Source organism: Harmonia axyridis, chromosome 1, assembly GCF_914767665.1.
Source record: "Harmonia axyridis chromosome 1, icHarAxyr1.1, whole genome shotgun sequence".
NCBI lineage: Eukaryota > Metazoa > Arthropoda > Insecta > Coleoptera > Coccinellidae > Harmonia > Harmonia axyridis.
In genome coordinates, this window is record NC_059501.1 from 52305482 (window position 1) to 52328471 (window position 22990).

Genomic DNA, 22990 nt, shown 5'->3' on the forward strand with positions numbered 1-22990 from the left:
AATACTGCTTTAGTTTTGCAATTTCTTTTTTACAAAATTAATGAGATAAAATTGTTAATATGGACTAAAAAATATAATCACCTTCTTACAGTACATCCAACGATCTGGAAGTTCTTGTAATTGTACATGAATTGCTTCAGGAAATTCTACATGAAATGAAAGAAGCAAGTCCATTATATCTTTCAGAGATTTGAACATAGCGTCGGTCTCAACCATCATTTCCTTTATTTTAAATAGATACTTCATTATTTTTAACAGACCTTCAATGTCGTCTGGTTCCAACTGAGTCAACATAACACTCGTAGACTCGATAATGAATACTTCTAATTCGTTCAACTTATTAATAACATGACTGTATAAGTGCTGTTTGAAAAGGTTACTCCATTTGCTTATGACATTGAGAATAGCCTGTCTCAAAGGTCTTATGACTATCCTCAGCCAGCCGCCTTCGATAATTTCTTCCATTGGTAGTTTTTTTACTTCCACATATAACTTGTCGTAGAAGTCAATGTTTTCTTTGAAAATTATCATAGTAGGGGGGGATTCTTTGATTGGTGGAGCTTCTTGGTCTTTTAGTTGTTCCTTCTCTTCAGGTGACAATCTCCTCGAATACTTCAAGAATTCCTGTAAGAAATCTTGCCTATTTTCAGTCCATAGCGAAACATAAACATCGAAAGTACGCTCAAAGTTCGCAGCTTTTGTCATAGCCAGAATTATTCTCGCAGTTATCTCTTCGTGGTTATCCCTGCAAATCTCATTGTTCACAATATCGTCGAAAAAATTTTCAGCGTTGCTCCCTGGATCTATTCTCTCCATGTATAACCCCATGTTATAAATATCCTGCAGCAAGCCTTCAATCAGAGTGAGGAAATTTGGTTTTGCTTTTTTATCAACTGAAGGCTCATAGATGATATTTGGCTCCTTGAGCTCCATCCAGATCTCAAGAAAAGGTGTGACTGGGGTATCATCCCCCATCTCATCCATAAAGTAATTCTGGGATACTATAACAGCACCTATAAACTCAGCAACAATTATTTGATCCAAAGTGGATAAATAAGCGTCCCATTTCTCAGATATATTAGGCTCTGGAGGTTGGGTCAGTTCTTGAATAGTAGCAGAACTTTCTGTCTCCGTTAATGGGTACCTATGAAGTTTCTGGCTACTTGCTTGTATGTATTCTCTGCGTTTATTGAATTTATCTTCAGACGTTTCAGCTCTAGAAGTTGAATCTACTGTGAGAGCTTTCATACTTCTTGGTTGGCTGCCCTCTCTGTCATCATCGTCATCTGTTGAAATCAGAGAGTCTTTCATAGATGAACTCTCATCGTCAAACAAAGGCTCCATGTCAACTTTTTGAATTAGTTCTGAAGGTGGAGTAGGTGGCGGTGTATAAGGAAGGTCAAAGTACAGATGATAGTTGTGATACAGAACATTCTTCAGCTCTTGTGTAGATAAATCGATTTGGTCGTATCGTTTCTGCACCTTTTCATGCTTATCATCTAAGCTGAGGAGATTTTCTTTTTTGCCATCTTTTCTTTCGAAAACTGGTGATCTGGACCAAGTTTCAATACTATTCATTAGGCGATTAGTGTTCGATTGCGCTTCTTTTACTCTATCGTAAAGATATTTGACTATTTCGTACATGACATCAATATTTTCAGGATCTGCAAATATCAAACAGAGATTTCAACACTAAAGCAAAATAAGAATATTCCACAATTCTATTTTTATACCATTTGTGACTACCTTTCAGAGGGAAATCAAAATTTCTGTAAGTGAAGTTTTGAATTGATTAGGTGTGCCGAACATAGGTTAACAAATTCAATAATATATTCGATGTTGCAAAATAGGACAAAAATTTCAAATGAACGCGTTACAGTTCAATTCACAGGGTTAGGACCATTGAAATCAGATGACCAATTTGGACTCAGTCAACATTTCGTCTATATATTTAGATTTCATCAAGAGAAAAACAGAGAAATTTTCAGTGTTTTTCTTTCTTTCTTGTTTTTTATATACAGGGTCTTTCACGAGGAACCTCACCCATATTTATACGGGAAACTACTGAACGTATTTTCATGAAATTCAGCACTTATAAGTATTTCACGATGCTGATGAAATCTAAAATATTTTCAAGGCATGAGCACCTCCGGTTTTTCCGGAAATGACGTCAACTTCCGTCTTTTTTTTAGTGTAAAACATCAAAATTTGCCCACCTGTATATACTCTCACCAGAGGTAGAGTAGTACGCATTGACTGCAAAATATTAATTTCTGCCTTTTCTAAGAATGCTTAAGGGTGAGTTTGCATATTCATGGAAATAATGAAACCATCATCAGAACCAAATTTATTGGCGGAATTCATTGGAACTTGGGATGTAATTGACAGATGCCGAGATATTAATTATGCCGACATATTAATGTTTTCAATTTTCCCGAACCGGAAATATCACTTTGTATTTTGAATTTCAAAAAAATTCAGCTGTAATACGTGGTATAACTCAAAGTTGTGACATCTGACATTCTTTCTTTATGAATTTTTGAAATTGGATAAAGTTCGAAAAATCCGTTTTACCTAAAATAATTAAAACACTGTTGGTATCAATGTCAAATATTTCATAGAAAACAAAGTGAAATCGAATATTCAAAAGAATAAATTGAAATTCATAAGTATTCTTCTATTCTAGCTCATTTGATACACTACAGTAATTTGAAAACCATAATTTTAGGAAATGCTGGATATTTTTGGAAACTTTCGATATTTTTGACATACAAAATGTATTAATTCGGAATCTTCGAGGTTCGTGTTCACCCGATATCAAATTACATAAAGCACTCTGTATTTTTTTCAAGGATAAACTTAGGACATTTTGAACAGTGATTCAGACGAACAACCGATTCCCCGAAAAAATTGCTGAAAGGTATTACTGTAAATAATAAACTAAACCAACTTACCATTTTCGTTCCAAGTAACAATGGACATTAATGGTTCTAACATAATATCAATTTTCTCCATTTCACTAGAAATCATATTATATTCCACTTCTAGGGTTTCGGTCTTCAGAAAATTGCAATATTGTTGAATCCTTGATAATCTAATGAAAGATTGGTAGATAGGTTCTACCATATCAAACACCTCTCTACCCTCATCCGGTAAATTCTCCATACCCAGTTGCAACAAATAGCGCATTTCTCTTAGTATTGCTTGCAATCTAGGATCTAGATTAACCTGTATCTCATTATTTTCCGTATTTACCATCAATTGCGGTTTAGCTAAACATTCTTCTATTTCTTGACGAACCTTTTCTATCCATTCTTGCAAATTTTTATTTATGCTGTCATTTAAAATTTGCTTCATCTGCTCATATTTCTTCAATAAATATGTTACTCTTTCAGAGTTCATGATTTCATGTTCAATCAGAAGGAAATTTGCTTCGGGTTTGATTACTCTTTCATAAAGTTTTTTGTACCAATATATACTACCAGCAACCGGTGGATAATATTTATCTAAACCAATCCCAACTAACTCCGAGTTGTCAAACATTTTCTTGATATCATCAATTTCGATATTCATCATCTCAATAATGAGTTTGATTGCTTTTGTATTTTCTTCCTGCACGAAAGATCTGTCTTTCAGATTACCGAAAATATTAAGGAGCTTGAATTGAGCATCCAAGTTGAAACACTCTTTGAATGCTTGTTGAAAGACTGATGCCAACCTATTGTCTATATCTCTACATTTTTCCGCGAAAACTTTATAATCGTCGTTTATATGGTGATCTTCTATGTCCAACACATCATATGTCACATCCTGGAATACCTTATAAATCCTGCCGAAGTCGGCAAAAATTTCTTCGCAGTTTACAGATAGATATTTACCTTTAATTCCACCTAATTCGACCCTTTCTAACTTGCTGTAGTCGGTGTTTGCAATAAGAATTTTCTTAATCATATAAAGCCTATCTAAAAATTCTAGGAGTCTTTGGAAGGCAGTCCTTCTGTGAAAGGACCAACGCTGTTTATTGGGATCTTTGACTTTCTCGTAATATTGGAACAGGTTTTCTCTCACGTATTCGAAAGAATCCAAGAAAAGCTCCAATATTTCAACTGTCTTCGTTACTTTGTCACATATGTCTTCAGGTTCTCCAAGAAAAAGTGATTGCGCATCCAAATTTCTCGCCGCAGATTCAATCAGAAGGTTAACTATTTGATGAAATAACATAACTATCTTTTCTGGAACTGCGTAGTATTTTGAATGTGACCAGATCAGTGCCACTACGTGAATTAAGGGCTTAATATGATTTTTCATATCTAGGAAATCATTTTCCTCGAATCTGCGTATGTGTGGGACTAAGGGTTTCAAATAAAGAGTTATATCCTTGGCTTCTAAAAGAGCCGTCACAATATTCCTAAATAAGGATTTGAATAACTTCAGGTATGTACTATTGACAAGTTCTAAGAACTCGGCCATTTTCTTAACCCTTGGGTCACTTAGTTGATCGTAAATGTTTTGGAAATTATTGTATCTTTTTTGCCAGAAATCTATTTCAGTCATTGGGGTCGGATGGCAAGCGTCAGCGTTTTTCGGTGTCTCCTTGATTACATCCTTACAGATATGGATCCATTTGACAAATATATTTTCGATTCTGGTTTTCAATTCAATGTCTATTGTTTCTCCGAAAGAATCCGACAAAATGGTTATGCTCTTGTAAATACCTCCGTAACCTGAAGGCATTGGTAATATTGTTTCTCCTCGAACCGCTCCACGAATCTGTAAATAAGAATATTTAATTTCACATCAAATTTGTGAATGACCTACTCTTGTTCATCCAGAGTCAGAATTGCTTATACTGATTATTATATTAGGAGATAAATATTTTTAAGATATCTGTCGAAGACGATGTTCTTCAATTGTTCCTGGGAAATGTTCGAATTTATCCGAATAATGTGAGAAATAATTGAAGGTGCATAGTTTGCCAGTGAATGTTAAACCTTGTGATCAATTGAAGAAAAAAATTTGTGAAGTGCAGGTCATAATTGATGAGCAGGGTTCTGCAGTAGAGGGAATATAGAGAACCACTACGAGCACCAAAATCTTGAGTACTCAGGTGGGTGGTCGGGTACAGAAGTGTAAAGGGAGCAACTTATCTAGGAGATTGAGCATGTGGAACTTGATGATAATTCAAAAGTCAAGAAGAATATAAAGAGCATTGAAAAAATTTAAAAAAATACGGAACGCAAAGTTGGGTCACCGAGGAGCGATACCCTGCAGAAGGGCACATCGTCGTCTATAATAGCGTTTTCTGCTTGTTGCACTGATTCACCAGGGCAAGTGTGCACTGAGTGCAACCTGTGACGTCATGCACTTTTACGGGTTGCCCGAGAAATTGACATTTTGATAAATGAAGCTGAAAACGAAAGTTCTTCTCGGTGCACTTTTACCAGAGACCTCTCGCGACGTTTCACACACAAACACAACAATCTAACCCTAAATTTACTTCAATTTAATAATAATAAAAATACAAATACCTAATGATGGAAACCGAAAATTCATTGCCAGATGAGAATATTAGTACCTATTATTATGGATATGCAACTGTTTTCTCAATTAGAGTCAAATAAATTTGGAATGTATTTTACGACAAACTACGAAATAATTCAGATCACCTATATTTAAATTATTTTCTTCAATGTCCTTTTCAATCAGTCCTGTTTTATTGTTTCTAATAAAAATTTATATCCTAAGCTCCAATTCCAAACCCTTAAGTTTTATCCCCTTTACTTTTATATATTTCAAAACTTAATTTTAACTATCATTACAAACATAACAAATCATTTATAAATCTTAATATTGCGTTTGATACCAGCAGAGATAATTTACGAAATCCATGATTTAGAAATTTGGATCGAGAAAATTCCATAACACTATGTTAAGTTATAGAAATAATAATAATATAGTTTATTCTGTAAACTACAGGTATAAGCAAAATAAAAATTGAATTATAAAATTCATTTTCTGGTTTTTCTTTGGTCAAAAATTCTAATTCACCATCACTTGAAGATGAATATGATTCTAAAAACTCTACACATAAAGTAAATATTATATTGTTATCCGCCATATCTGCACTGGAAATGATGCACCGACTCCCAGAACCAGTGTCGAAAAAGTTGAACTAGGTGCGCACCAAAAACGTAAGCGGAAAACGACACACTCGATCAGTGCAGCACTAGTGCACACCTGTGCAACAAGCAGAAAACGCTATTAGATAATCCATCTCGAGTGAGGGTTCTAGGAAGAGATAGTTTCATTTCGTTTTATTATTGTTCATATATTGGGCATTTTTCATTTTCATTTTTTTTTTTTTGCTATACAGGTTATAATTATATTTTTATTTTTCACTTTCGCTTCTCTCACATTGTTCAATTATGTATCCGGTTATCAGAGATTTCAATTACATATCCGTGAATGCAATTGAGCTTGCTATCTCAGGTCAATATGCATCGTTATATTGGTAGGAACTCGTTCAGTATACTTCATCAGAATATTAGAAGTAGGTCTTTGCTCAGTGAATTCGATGTAAAATTTTACTGTAGAGTGCTAAGTGAGACGTTTGAGATCCATAATTTAGACTTTCTTTTTATAAATCAGTATAAGATTGTTTATAGCGGAGGTTCAAATAATAAAAACGATGGGGATGTAATTTTTGTATCCGTTGGTTTCAATTTTACATACAAAGTAATTAGCATTGCGAATAGTAAATGTATCGAGATGAAAATTTTGTGGAATGAGGATGAAAAATCAGGATAACAGGAATAGGAATTTATCGTTCACCATCTGAAAACCCCGAAATATTTATAGAACAACTTGGTGTTTCCCTGGACCAGATGGAAAGTAGATCAATTTTTTGTCAAGTTATTATTGGGGATATAAACTTGAATTTATTAGATGAAAATGATAAAGAAGTGAAGGATTATTCGAATTTATCGAGAGAGTATAATCTCGTTTCAATGATTATCAAACTCACCCGATAGCAAAATGGAAGTTTCTTGAAAGCTAGGAATTTTGAGATAGAAAAAGTTTGTTTAGCTTATATAATTGAAACAATTTCAACGGATCATTATACATTACATTCCATTCGAGAAAAATTTCAATGATTGTTCGTCTACGAATGGATTAAAAAAATATATCAATTATCAGCAGATGAAACAAGACTTTCGCTTATTCGATTGGTCAATCTTTTATGAAATGAAAGATATTCAACAGGCAACAACGTTTTTCTAATATAACCTGAAGAATATTATAGATAAGAACACAATAACGATAACACCGTAAGTGTTAGATGACTTCGGGATTGCTTCGTACCGTTGATCATAAAAATTATTGGTATAGGAAGTTCGAAATTCCGAATACAGAAAATATAAGAATTATCTCTTCCTCCTCATCCTCCTTCATCAAAACTGTGAAAAATAATAACTTCAAAGAAACAATGAACAAGAATAAATTTGATAGTAAAAATCTTTGGAGTGCCATCAACACGATATTTCTTGAAAATCATGAACGAGAAATTAGGAGAATACGTTCTGAAAGTGGTGAATTTGTTGAGAACAATGTGGATATTGTGAATTCGATGAACGGTTTCTTTGTCAGCGCGGTTGTGGAGCTGGCCAATAAAATAGTTTACCCCAATGTCGATGTCCTGTGGGGCTCTTGTACACTTCGGCAATCTTTTTTCTTCAAACCAGATCGAATCGATTATAAAAAATCTGGTTATGACCGTGTAATAAATGGGAAATTGGTAAAACCTTCCAAATTAATTCGAACCAAATTCTACGCAGTGTGAGAGGTTCGAATTGTCGATAATTCATAATTAGATCCTTCAGCACTTTCTTTGTTCTGTATCTCAAGTATATTGGTCATTAATGCCACATAAATTGAGTGGTCAACACGGTTTTTAAATTTGTCTTTGAAGGTTCAATACGCAGTTATGATGATCTAATATATTTGAACGGAATAATTCTTTGGAAAAATATTTGGTAAATAACATGAAATTGCTTTTAATTCCCTCAACTAAGCCCCTCTGTAAGAGATCAATTGGGAAAATGGATTAGAAAAATAAGGCAGTATCGATCGGGGACTCAGGGAAGTCAATAGTAACGGGAATATTACGTCGGTCGCGAAACCGGACTTAGAGTAAAGCAATTTTTTTTTTAGATAAGAGTCCTATTTTTTATGTTTGAGTTAAATAAAAAAGGAAAATTCAGTAGATGAGTGAGTTCAAGGAACTTCAAGTATTTAAGAAAGAAGAATTTGTTTTACTCTAAGAAAGGATGAGCTAGGTCATTCTCAGAAGTAGAAAACAGGGGTTTTTGATAAAGTTTCAATTTTGTTTTGTTATAAAGATAGATTAGCTTTGAGTGCGTGATTCGGGGGTGAAGTGAATAAAAAAAGAATTACACGTCTCGTGTGAAAAGTTGAAAAGGAGTTTATTAAAACTAGGTATACCAACCTAGCCCCGTGGGATAAGGGCAAGTAACAGCTTAACGATCTTTTGGGTTTCTTTTTATTTTTGTCTTGTTGAGTAGTCCTGATTCTCCCAAATTCAATGTTTAATGAATAATTAGTGGATCATTTGAGATATATTTTTCTGCATTGAAAGTTTTGGCCGTTGAGTCAAATAGTACAAATTTTTGAATACTGTAACTTTGGTTTTTGCTTTATTATATTTGATTTTAAAGAATCAATTGAGTTTGATTAACCTGGAAATATAATCCTGTCCCCAAGAAAGAAAAATCAACAAAAAGACCTGTCCCTAGTGCGACGGGCCGAACCCACAATAACATCATATTTTTTTTATTTTTAGTCAGTGGAAAGCCGCTCTTCCATTTTGTTGAGGTAAAGGAGTGTGACGGATTTTGATAGTTTTTGTACGTTATTCAGGTAGTTGGAGTACATCAATTATAGGGCTTGAATTATAATTAGTTAATTTTTTCGTTGGACGTTCATTTTCTAAATCCACCTGTGAATCCGGCGTTAGTAAATATGCCACTCTATTCGTTAGGAATGATGTCGACTACTTTGGGAAATTTTACAGGAAAAGAAGCTTTGAGATATTTTGATGAATTAGAATTAAGGGCAAAATTAGAAGGATGGAGTGAGGACAAAACCCTCACTCTATTGAAACTAAAATTAGAAGGCGAAGCATACATCTATTTTAAATCAGATATCACTTTAAATTCATTGACTTATGCAGAATTAAAATTAAGATTAATTCAAAAATTTACTTCACAAAAATTGCCGGGGGAATGTCAGTGGAATTTGAGTGGATGTATGCAGGGACAGGATGAGGATGTATCTTCATTTTGTATCAGATTAAGAACAATAGGTGCGGAATTATTAACTGAAGATTTGGTCGGAGCGACGAAAGAGGAAGAATTGGGTATAAGAAAGATAAATAGGAATTTGATTTTAAATCAATTTAAAATGGGACTTCGAAAAGATATTATGAAGGAGGTTGGTATGTTTTTGTTACTAGAAAAAAACTTGGATTTAGAAAAAGCGGAAGAATTGGTAAAACTACATGAAATGAAAAATAAAATTATTCAGGAATACAGGTCATTTAATTCACAAATATCGGTAATTGAATCTGAAATAACTTGCCAATTATGCGAGAAGAAGGGACATATCGCGAAAAATTGTAGGAGTACTGGATTAAATTGGGGAAAAAGAGGACAAAACGTCGAGAGGATTTGTTTTTCGTGTGGTCAATTAGGTCATTTCGCAAGGGAATGTAGGAATGTAAGAGCTATACATAAAACTCAAGGAGTGCGAAATATCGATAATCAGCCGGGGCGCTGGGTAAAGGAATGTGCCATGAACGATCGTGAGATAGAACCAGGAAGACGAAAGGATTTTGACATTGGGACGATACATATTAATAGAGATGTTTTACGAAGAATAAATTTGCCATTTGAAAAGAGGAAAAAAACTATAGAGATGAGACAGGAAGTTGAGTCATGTAATCAGGGATCAAGTAATGAGGGATCATGGGGAAAATTTAAAGAGAATCGCGTAAATCGAATTAGGTCGGAGAAACTAAGCGAGAAAGAGAAATTGCCGGTAAAGACGTGTTATAAGGAGGTCGGTACTCAGAACGGATTGCGTTCGCCAAAAGGGCGGCTACCTAGTAGAGAATTTAGGGAACGTACGGTCATGGTCATTCCGGAAGTAAATTCGGCAAGAATGCATGACGTACCCCACTTGATTAGATTAAGTATCAACGGAAATATAGGTGTTTGTTTGATAGATACAGGGGCAGCGGTGTCTCTCGTAAAAAGGGGATTGATCTCAAGAGAGGAGGTCAATGAATACGGTGTTGACTGTGAGTTAACTAGCGTATCAGGTCATAATGTACGTACCTGGGGTACGGCGAATATTGCGGTGAGTCCAATAGGAGAAAAATTGAAGATAGATTGGACGGTTATATTAGTGGATGATCAAACATTGGGGAACGTTGATATAATACTAGGTAGGGATTTTCTTAAGGAAAATCAAGCGCATATTAAGTATGAACAGGAACCATCGGTAACTATGTGGGGAAGAGAGTTTAAATTTATGAATAAAGATTTGAATGAATTTATATATACAGAAAAAAATAAAGAGGAAATACAAGTTAACCTCTTCAGGGTAAATCAGATTAGTTCGAAAAAACAAGAAAGAGAGAAATTGCAGGTAAAGACGGAGGTCGGTACTCAAACGGAAAATCACGAGGAGAAAAGAAATTTAGTGATGAGGGATATTGGTATTCAAGTAGAAAATATAGCGGAATTTGAAACAAAGGGTTTTTCAAAACGAGAAGGGATAAATCAGTCAAATAGAGATATTGAAGAAATAAGGGTTAACGAAGCGATAGGGATGACAGAAAAAGATGAGAGGAAAATCCGTGGAAAAGGAAAAATTTCGAAGCAAAATATTACAAGTACGAAATCTTGGGAATTAACTGAACCAATAAAAAAGGTAAAATCTTATAGGGTTGAGAAATTTGACAAAAATACAGTGGTTCCTCAATTTGATGTAGGGGAATTAGTTTATTAAAAAAAAATGTCGGAGAAAAAGGGTATATCAAGAAAATTAATGGAACTTTGGGTAGGACCTTGTAGGATCGTGGAATTGCTTGGTCCGATGACCTATAGAATTAGGAAATGTGGGGGTAGAGAGGAACAAATCGTTCATGTAGATAGGTTAAAATCGTATACCGCGAGAAATCGAGAGCTTGGGATAGATATAGAAGAATCCGACGGTTCGGAAAAATTAGACACGGACGGTAGCGAGACCGAATCTGATGATGAACAGATTGAGATACGAAAATTTTCGCCGATGAGGATGAATATGAGGTTCAATCGAGCGCAATTTGAAAATGAGGAAGTAGAGGAGGATGAAATCCCTCTACGTAGATCGACTAGGATACGACGTCCGCCAGATCGATGGGGATGGGACTAACGGATAAGTGTATCGATAAATCCATTGTAATGTAGATTAGTGACATTTTGGTAAATATTGCGTGAGTTGATGATTTATGGATATTTATTTATTTTATTTTGGAAATTACGACGATTGTGTAAAATATTGATAATATTGGTGAATTTTGATGAATCGTTTATTTTTTCATATTAGGGAAATATAGCGAAATGGCAGTAGAAATTTTTTTTTAGAACAGTTGGACTTTGAAATAGTTGAGGAAATCTATGAAGTAATTTAGATATTATGAATTTGTTTGAGGATTTAATTTATGGAATCAAGACACTAAAGGTGCTGAGTAATGATGATAATTTTTTTATTTTGGATTTATGACGTATTTTCAATAAAAGTTTTGTACGAGGAAACATTAGTGGCTTTTTCATTTTAGGATTTTATTGAGATGATTCTTAATATGATTATTTGAGTTTTGGGAGGAGTTGACTTTCGGAAAAAGAATGAGGACTTATGGTGTTTTTTTTTTCTTTTGACATGTGAAGATTTGAAGTAAATTAATATTATGATTTTGATCCTTGGGGAAGGAGTCAGAATATACATTTCGAATTATGAGGATAGTTTCAGTTTTTGAGAAACAGATCTAATTATTGTTGAATTATGTGGATTTATTGTAGAGGAGTGGAAGTAAGGATATTCAGTAAATAATTAGTAGAAGTGAAGTATATAGAGTTGTCAAATTCACGTTGATTTATTTTGTTTTTTAATTCCATTCGTATTTATAATGAGGTGAAAGATAATAAGTAATAAAGATAAGTCTGGAGTTGGAAGTGTGCAGATAAGATAATTAATTTTTTTTTATTTTTGGATGATACAAAACCCAATTTGTTTTTACATTTTTTGAAATTTTGGGTAACGTGGGACAAAACTTAGATATATGTCCTCAGGGAAATTGAATCGCCCCTGCCCTATACGTGAGATTCAAGGGTCGCTCTCAACTTTAAGGAGTAGCCACCTATTTTTGGGTATCGTGGGGAGTCGTAGGAAGATAGCCCTCAGGAAACAATCGCTCCTGCCCATTACGTAGATTCCGTTATGGTCGTCGAAAAGCGAGCAAAACGGTTGAAGAAAAAAAAAACAGTTAGGAGTTTTATTAATTTTTGATTAAAATTTTTGAGGTTTTTTTTTGGCAAATAAAATACAGTTTATGGTGGTTATGTTTAGTTGTTTTTGTAATGATTTAATTGATCAAGAAATTGTAACGGAGATAATGAAACATTCAATTGAATTGATGTAGCTAGGTTTAGTTTTTTTTGTAATGCTTTTATGAAAAATTTTATGATAAATTATCAAATGGTAATATCGAAGGATGGAAGCAACGGCAGGAAGATGGTTGGATCGAATCCTAGTTTACGGAATAACCTTCATCCGAATTACATCTGGGAAATACAGAAAAGTTGAAAAACGGCTGAACACTTCTTGCAAAGTGATGACGTAGTCAATGAACTGGTTAGAGTCCAGTTCTATCAAGAGGCAGTTGATAAAGATGATCATTATTATGATATTAATTTATATTGGAGAATTTTTGTGGAAAAGCTTTAGAAGCTGAAGAAGAAGATGGGATCAGGATCAAACTGAGGATGAAGAAGATGCCCAGAGAATCCTGAATTCTGCATCCAAATGGTAGAAGTATGCAAGGTGCATACCGTAGACGTCAGACCAGGGGTTTTGGACGTCGAGTATATTGGGAGGAAATGACTCGCTCGCCAATATGGGACTATTTGTTAGTGGACTAATGGTATTCAACGCTTTATTTCGTATGATTAAATACGGCTTGAATTTATAATACCGATCGTCGTTATATGAAATTTTATATATGGGAAAATAATGCTAGCCAATCTATGGAGTATCAGCCCTATGAGAGAAATAAATCATGACCAAGCAGAAGAAGATGAGATCACCAGAACTATGAGGGACATCGAAGTAAAAGGTTATTTCCGTGAGGAGGATGAGATCCAAAGAAGAAACAAAGTACCATTCCATAAGACAACCCTAGGAAGCAGATTCATGAAACCAGGAAGTGCCGCGAAAGTGAAATTTTGAAATTCCGAAAAGTGAACAAACTCCATGCTGGAGTTAGTGAAGTGCATAGGAGAAAAGATATCCTGAATTGATTATATGATTTTCAATTTTGTTGTTTGTAGGTAGAAATGAAAGAATGAAAGGTTTTTTTTTAAGTTATGCTTTGAAAAGTTTGGTAAATAGGTTATAGTTTCATGTTGCATCTATTAATTAGTATTTGGAAAGTTGATGATGAGCTTTATAATTTGAGAATTGAAAATTTTAATTTACGTTTGAGCTAGTTTCGATATTGAAATAGGTTAGTGTTATTGTAAATTCTGGAGAGGAAGGACTTTATTATTAATATGGCTAAAAGTAAGGGAAAAGTTATGGCAACCGATGCCAAAACTTTTTCGAAGGAGGGAGTAGTGTAATAAATGGGAAATTGGTAAAACCTTCCAAATTAATTCGAACCAAATTCTACGCAGTGTGAGAGGTTCGAATTGTCGATAATTCATAATTAGATCCTTCAGCACTTTCTTTGTTCTGTATCTCAAGTATATTGGTCATTAATGCCACATAAATTGAGTGGTCAACACGGTTTTTAAATTTGTCTTTGAAGGTTCAATACGCAGTTATGATGATCTAATATATTTGAACGGAATAATTCTTTGGAAAAATATTTGGTAAATAACATGAAATTGCTTTTAATTCCCTCAACTAAGCCCCTCTGTAAGAGATCAATTGGGAAAATGGATTAGAAAAATAAGGCAGTATCGATCGGGGACTCAGGGAAGTCAATAGTAACGGGAATATTACGTCGGTCGCGAAACCGGACTTAGAGTAAAGCAATTTTTTTTTTAGATAAGAGTCCTATTTTTTATGTTTGAGTTAAATAAAAAAGGAAAATTCAGTAGATGAGTGAGTTCAAGGAACTTCAAGTATTTAAGAAAGAAGAATTTGTTTTACTCTAAGAAAGGATGAGCTAGGTCATTCTCAGAAGTAGAAAACAGGGGTTTTTGATAAAGTTTCAATTTTGTTTTGTTATAAAGATAGATTAGCTTTGAGTGCGTGATTCGGGGGTGAAGTGAATAAAAAAAGAATTACACGTCTCGTGTGAAAAGTTGAAAAGGAGTTTATTAAAACTAGGTATACCAACCTAGCCCCGTGGGATAAGGGCAAGTAACAGCTTAACGATCTTTTGGGTTTCTTTTTATTTTTGTCTTGTTGAGTAGTCCTGATTCTCCCAAATTCAATGTTTAATGAATAATTAGTGGATCATTTGAGATATATTTTTCTGCATTGAAAGTTTTGGCCGTTGAGTCAAATAGTACAAATTTTTGAATACTGTAACTTTGGTTTTTGCTTTATTATATTTGATTTTAAAGAATCAATTGAGTTTGATTAACCTGGAAATATAATCCTGTCCCCAAGAAAGAAAAATCAACAAAAAGACCTGTCCCTAGTGCGACGGGCCGAACCCACAATAACATCATATTTTTTTTATTTTTAGTCAGTGGAAAGCCGCTCTTCCATTGACCCATATATACCCCCAAAGAAAGGGGTTTATTACAACCGGATGAGAACTGAAACGTTGAAAGAAATTTCTGAGCAGTTGTCCCACTTGATTAATCGGATAATGTTGAGAAGTAGGTTCCCCGCGAGTTCAAGCCTATTCACAAAAGTGTTGATTAAACTTTACCAATCAATTATAAAGGGTTCTTTTAGAGCTATAGAATTTCAAATTGCAATAGAACAACGATGGATTATTCGATTGACGTGAATTTTATTTATCCGCAAGATAATCTTGTGGCATTACATTTCAAATATGATTTCCGGCATATGACCGCCACGGCTGCCTCGGATGTAGTCCAATCTGGACGTCCAATTTTCGATGACTTTTTCCAACATTTGTGGCCGTATATCGGCAATAACAAGGCGAATGTTGTCTTGCAAATGGTCGAGCCGGTCGACGGTTTGTGGCTTATCCGCATAGACCAATGACTTTACATAGCCCCACAGAAAGTACTTAGTCTAGCGGTGTTAAATCACAAGATCTTGGAGGCCAATTCACAGGTCCAAAACGTGAAATTAGGTGGTCACCAAACGTGTCTTTCAATAAATCGATTGTGGCACGAGCTGTGTGACATGTTGCGCCGTCTTGTTGGAACCACAGCTCCTGGACATCATGGTTGTTCAATACAGGAATGAAAAAGTTAGTAATTATGGCTCTATACCGATCACCAATGACTGTAACGTTCTGGCCATCATCGTTTTTGAAGAAGTACGGACCAATGATTCCACCAGCCCATAAAGCGCATTAAACAGTCAGTTTTTCTGGATCTAACGGTGTTTCGGCATACACTTGAGGATTAGCTTCACTCCAAATGCGGCAGTTTTCTTTGTTGACGTAGCCATTCAACCAGAAGTGCGCTTCATCGCTAAAGGACAGAACAATCCTTTCCTCGCTATATGCTTTACTGATCTACACAATTTGAATACTACCTAATAAATAGCTAGAAAAAATTCTCAACCACCACGCACCCCAACCGCTCCAAGGTCCGCAACAACAAGGTATGATCCACCGTGTCAAAGGAATTGGAAAGGTCAAGGAAAACGCACAGCGATACATCCCCCACATCAACAGTCCTATAGGTATATGGAATGACAGAAAAAAAAGTGGTGGAAAAAACATATGGCGAATAATATTATGGAGAGAGCGAATCAAATGCGTAATGAATTTTTTGCATAATTTTTCGCATATCATGTTAGATTTTCGCATCATTTCGGTATATTTAATTAAATTTTTATTAATGTTTTAGATGTGGAGACTGGAGAGAATAAATTTTTTTTCTAAATTTTTCATGTCATGTTAGATTTTTGATATTCCAAATATCTTTAATCATGTTGATATTCACATAAATGAAGAATATTCGTAATTTTATGTATAATTACATATTTTCTCTATTTCAGTATTGTAATGAGTTCACTACAGTACTAAAATGAACTCAATGCAGGTCAGAACTCGTTTTAAATTATTGAAGGTGTTGAATCCACGACTTATTTGGGAATAGAACTTGATAGACATCTTAAATGGAACATTCATATTTGTGGGGTGGTAAAAAATTGAGGTCAATGCTGTTTACCTTTAAGCGACTAAAAAAAATTCTTCATTTAATAGAGTTGAAAATACTATATCATTCTCTTGTGGAATCTCATATACAATATGGTATCTCTGGTTGGGGTGGAACAAATAATTGTCATTTAATGCACCTTAATGTGATGCAGAAAATTTTTTTGAAAATCATTTATGAAAATGACCTACGGAAAGACTATTTCATGAGATTTCAGTATTCGAAGTAACAAAACTTTATTGTTATAGAATGGTATGTCTACAGTATAAAAATATGACTACTACTTAATTCATGCCAATCGATCATAACTATAACACAAGGTACTGGAGGAATAACCAGTTTGTAAGGCATAGAGCTTTCAAATTTTTAGGCCAGAGATCCTTCTACTACATGGCTCCTAGATTGTTTTGTCAGATTCCATAGTATATAAAAGATGTAAGGAACTATTCTTCGTTCAAGAAGAAGCTGAGGTCTTGGCTTCTTGATTAAATAGAGGTGAAATCGTGCAACTTATGAATACGCTATGAATCCATACGTCGTGGATGGAATCGATAAATACTTCCATAGTGAGTCTTACTTCATGGGTATCATCGGTTTATTTACTATTACACGAGAAAAAACTTTATTAATTTTGATTTGTATTTATTTTACGGGGAATAAATCATTTATTATTATAATTTTTGTAACTGTCACACCAACTGCCAAGATTCAATACAAAAGTCCCTTGGATGTATATTCTGAATTTTTCATTGAATATGGACAATATTTCACAAAACTTGACTGATAGAGAAAATATAGTTTAATTCTCGTTGCAGAAGGCAATTCCAACACTCATGCTTTTGCATTCGTGTTAAAATAGTAGCCCATTCTATAACTTGTTTCAGAGAATACATTTCTTTTTCAGTATCGTAATGAGTTCATTACAGTTTTAAAAACAATGCTATAATGAACTCATTACAGCATCGTTTTCGGTTAGATTTTTCGTTTTGTGTTTGTCTATACTGACTTCCAATCCTATCAAATTTCAACTCACGTCAATTGCCAATGTACCTAAAATAATTTGGATAGGTATAGTGAAATGATTTGCAACATTATTCGCAATTTCTCTTAATTTAGGTGGTGTTTAATGGATTATTCATGAATTTAATGCGTAATTGTAAATTATTTCAGAATTCGAAACGTACGATTCATATTCAAATTCCGTAATCTGTCAATTTTCGTAATAGTCACACCAACTGCCAAGATACAATGCAAAAATCACTAGGATATATAATCTTAATTTTTCATTGAATTTCGACAATATTTCACCGAACTTGACTGAAATAAAGGCAATATCGTCTTATACTCGTTGCAGATGGCAATTCCAACACTCGTGCGTTCGAATTTCGCATTCGTGTTGGAATAGGAGACCATTTTGCAACTTGTTTTAGAATATACTAATATATTTATTATTATTATATTTTATTTATAGATTAATATGTATTAATACAAACTGTACGATTATGTGAATCATCGTTAGTTCGATTTTAGGAGGACAGTTTCTTTTCCTGTTCGAAGATCATCCTATTAATGCGCGAACTTGTTTATATCACTTCGTCTTATATTTGACCAGACTCTGCGCTCGCAGCACATCTCATTAGTGCTCGGCACAGGTCTAAATTTCCTTTGAAATATGTCCCTCCAGTAGGTAGCTCCGTGTTTTCATTAAATTGATGAACATTTAACTATCAAACTATTGAAGGAATTTATTTAATCTTCTTCAATCTTTGAACTTTCAAATTTGAAAGTTTGTTTCATCTAGGAATCTATTACCGGATCATGTTTGATTTTTATCGAAGATTTATATCGAATACTTGTTAAAGTTAACCAAATAATATTAACCAAATTTCAACTCACCTCGTCTACATCATTCTTGAATTCGGCCAGATGCATTTGAACGTCTACTTTCACGGTGTCCGGCCAACCAACTTGATTCCTTGGATTGTTTAGCATCGGAATGAAAAATGTGTTCAGTGTGACGAACAAATCTTCAATGGGCCTCCCGGATAAATCAGCATAATTAAGTACACTCATGAAATTCTCCACTGTAACTTTTTCCTTCTTCTTCCGAAAGAAACGGGTGTACTTCTGCTTGATGTTAGCATCGTATTCCTTGAAAACGTGAAATAGTCCGCCGAGCAGGGTCACTGTGAGGTCCTGCTCCTTGGGGTCGTCCAAGAATATGGTAATGATTTTCTGAAATTTTTATGAATGGAAGAAATAATATATTGGGTAGAAAGTCGCTCAAAGATCTTATTTAAGTTCTTCATTAAATTCAGCCAAGCTTTCGACCATTTACATGGCCATCTTCAGGGCACTTGAAACAATTTTCAATACAAACGACTATCAAAAAAAACAAAACTCATTAGTTATTCAAATCAGAACTTATAATCAATCTGAACCTAACAGTGCAAAGTCAGACAGAAACATAATAATGAGAGTCACCTCTATAAATAAAACTTCCAGGTCATGAAATTAAAAACTAAAAGATAGGTTCAATCCACAATTCAGGACAAAGCTACAATTTATGGAATTATCTAGTACGTCAATTATCTTGAAAGTACGCAATAAATATGTAGAAACACATGGTAACCATGTGTTTGTAAACATTTTTATTAAACTCTCAGTTTTGAATCAATAGAATGGATTTCCTTCCTCAATCATCTGTATCTGTAAGTATTATAATAATGATAATAATAATAATTTTTCATTGATCCCTTTGACATTACAAAGAATGTATGGAACAAGTCATATATTTAATGAAGTACAAATGAATAAGCTATTTCTAAGAGAGAATGAACACAAACATAATATAATATAATCTTAAAACATAATAAGTGAAAAAAGATTATCTGAATTGACCATCTGTCATGTATTCCCCCACACTGTAATAAGCTTTTTCAATCAATAAACGCTTTATGGCATCCCTGAATCTGAACTCATTTAAAATCTTAATCTTCTCAGGTAGGTTATTGAATATTTTAATGCCCTTATAAGATGGGGACAGTTCAAATTTTGTTGTCCTATGTTGAGGAAGACACAATGTTCTTTGGTTTCTCGTGAAATACTTGTGATAGTTCTACAATCCAACCAAGTTTCTCAGATTACGTCTTGTATTCATAAGAGATTTGTATATATAAATAGAAGGAACCGTCAGGATGCGATGTTCAATAAAGAGCGGCCTGCAGGAGGAAAGTGGGCTGACATTGAAAATCATACGCATTATTTTTTTTTTGAGCTATAAATATTCTGTTTACGTCGACAGAATCTCCCCATAATAAGAAGTTATATTGTAAATGACTGTAAACTAAACTGTAGTATACATCCAGAATAGAATTCAATGGCAGACATAGTTTTAATTTATTTATAGCGTAATAGGATGTATTGAGTTTTTCACTCAGTACATCAATGTGTTCACACTATTCCAAATTACTATCGAGATGTACCTGGTTTTTCACCATAATTTGACCCCCTCTTTAACTTTATTACAAAAAAGAGGTGCAAAAAAATGTTTTCTACAAAAGTTTCACGAAATCGACTGAGGTTTTTTGAAATGATTTCACAAAACGAAAAATATACAGAGTGGGCAACATATTGATGGCAACTTCATTTCTTCAAATGGAACACCCTGTATATTTTTCTATATTTGACTAGCTCTCTTTCCCCTGATTTCGAATATATAACATATGTTTGGTCTATCTCTCTTATTCTGAGTACACAGAGTTTAAAATTTTAAGAACCACCAGCAAACTAAGTAATCAGTTTTCAAGTGGTAGGCTGCCATAACTCAAAATGCTTTTTTTTTAGTTATATCGTCACGTCTAGACCACTATCTCTCTTATTCTGATTACTACAGAGTTTCAAATTTTAAGAACCACCTGGCAAACTAAGTAATCAGTTTTCAAGTGGAAGGCTGCGATAATTCAAAATGCCCTTTTTTCAGTTATCTCGTTTGTAACGATATACGACATACGTGACATGCACGGAAAGAAGAAAAATTTGAAATATTTTCACTTTATGTGAAGAAAAATAAAAATAAGAAAGCTGCAAGGAGTTTTTGGAGTTGCATTCAACTCATCCAAATTCCAATTTATACTGAAAAACGTATGTCGTATCGTTCCCAACGATATAACTCAAAAAAAAGCATTTTGAGTTATGGCAGCCTACCACTTGAAAACTGATTACTTAGCTGGCCTGGTGGTTCTTAAAATTTGAAACTCTGTGAGTCTGTGGTACTCAGAATAAGAGAGATAGGCCAAACGTATGTTATATATTCGAAATCAGGGGAAAGAGAGCTAATCAAATATAGAAAAATATACAGGGTGTTTCATTTAATAGATGAAGTTGCCATCAATATGTTGCCCACTCTGTATATTTTTCGTTTTGTGAAATCATTTTAGAAAACTCTAGTCTCTTTTAGTAACAAAGTTAAAGGGGGGGTCAAATTATGGTGAAAAACCCGGTACACCTAAAAATTTTACAGTTTCTGTAGAAGAAATTTGTACAACTCCCAACTGAAGGGTCAATGGGACAGAACCCCTTATGCCAAAAGATATGAGGTTTGTTTTTTGAATATTTACAATAAGCGCATTTGCTCCACACCAATCAATGAAGCCCCTCAATAGAATGGTACAGCATAATTGGAGCTCATTAATATCTCTAGATGCTACGGCAATAGAGAAGTCATCCGCAAATAAAACTAATTTGATCAATTTATAGCCATTAAGATATTCAGGCATATCATTCACGTATAAAATAAACAAGAGAGGCCCCAACACCGATCCCTGAGGAACACCGATATTGACACCATATTTACTCGAATATGAGTCACCCACCCTGACAATCATGGATCTTCCCGCCAGGAAGCTATGCAACCATTCTAAGAAAATTCCTCCAAATCCTAAATTATATAATTTATCCATTATAAACGGTATAGTTAGGCAATCAAATGCACGCGATAAGTCGAAAAAGATACCAGCGACACAGAGGCCATCATCCAACCATCTATAAGTATTTTCAACAAATGACACAGCCGCGGTCTCAGTTGAGCAACCAGCCCTGAATCCGTGTTGACAACTTGTGATGATATCGAATTTATTCAAATAATCCAACATTCGCTTTTAAAAAAATTTTTCAATAATTTTGGAAATAGCACTGACAATTGAGATTGGCCTGTAATTTACTATTATTTATTCGCAGTTGTATATAATCAATAATAAACTTGATTGCAAGAAGGGTAACAATACTTCATTTTATTCAATTATTGCAAGACTAGGCTTAAAATTGTTTTTTTTTCATTCTGTAACTCATACGAGTTGACCACATTGGTGTTCCAATAAAATAGTTCAAGATAACTTGCAGTCAAAAATTACAACATTTTTGAAAAAATCTCTACATCCTTATGACATTTTCGAGTCATCAGCAATCGGCTACTTGATTACAGTCCAATTTTTGTTTCTTTTTCGCTCTTATATCTGCCATAGCAATTGTTCTATTGACCTTTTTCTATTTCATTTACATCATTTCGCTTATGTACTGGACTAACAGTGCTTATCTTCAGTGTAGATGGAAATATGCCGGTTGTAACTGACAAATTTATCAGCTGCGCAATATGACCCGCAACATACACTGCCGAAACTTTTAATATTCTTGAAGAGATGCAGTCGATACCAGCACTTTTTTTGTTTTTCAAGCAATTTATGGCACTTATGACTTCTTCCATAGCTACTGGTCGGAAGTAAAAGCTATGGGGCACCAAGTTAGATGTTGTGCACATGCGAAATATATCATTTCCATAGCATTGTTGCAAGCTAACAGTTGCAATCCCAGAACAATATTCAGCGAAAGCCTCACCAATCGCATGGGACCCCGAACAGACAGTTCCATGCAAATTGAGAGAAATAACACTTTGATTTTGATTTTGACTTTATTAAAGTTTGAGTTGAATTATAAAAGCATTAAAATACTTTTTAACGAGATTTTAAATTCCCATAATCTTCAATTATATCTAGGGACTCACGTCTTGATTTGATATTCAAAATACTTGACTTGGGCTTGACTTGAAATCAACTGAAGTTCAAGTCATTTATTTATCAAGTACTTGACTTGACATTGAGAAACTACTACTTGACTGAACTTAAGATAATTTCAAGTTAAGTAGCTTGAATATCAAGTCAAGCCGTGAATCCGGTATAATATCATTGTAAGCAATCTTATTCTTTAGTATAATTTATTAATTTACATAGCGTTTCGCAATCGTTCAAACAGATATCTTGAAATATCGAGTATTT

The 22990-nt window shown here is 34.1% G+C and overlaps 2 protein-coding genes across 2 annotated transcripts in view; one reads left to right on the forward strand and one right to left on the reverse strand.

Moving 5' to 3' along the window:
• LOC123679387 (dynein beta chain, ciliary-like) overlaps positions 1–22990 on the reverse strand; it is a 52091-nt gene that overhangs the window by 26227 nt on the left and 2874 nt on the right. The window contains exons 2-4 of the mRNA XM_045616943.1: positions 18558–18896; positions 2955–4770; positions 82–1664 (exon numbers count right to left, since the gene is read on the reverse strand). Coding sequence (XP_045472899.1) covers positions 82–1664; positions 2955–4770; positions 18558–18896 — 3738 coding nt within the window. The remainder of the gene's footprint in view (positions 1–81; positions 1665–2954; positions 4771–18557; positions 18897–22990) is intronic.
• LOC123679403 lies at positions 8902–12501 on the forward strand. Its single transcript, XM_045616944.1, has 2 exons — positions 8902–10137; positions 10741–12501. Exons 1-2 carry the CDS (start codon positions 9040–9042, stop codon positions 11089–11091), a joined length of 1449 nt encoding a protein of 482 aa, XP_045472900.1. The 5' UTR covers positions 8902–9039; the 3' UTR covers positions 11092–12501.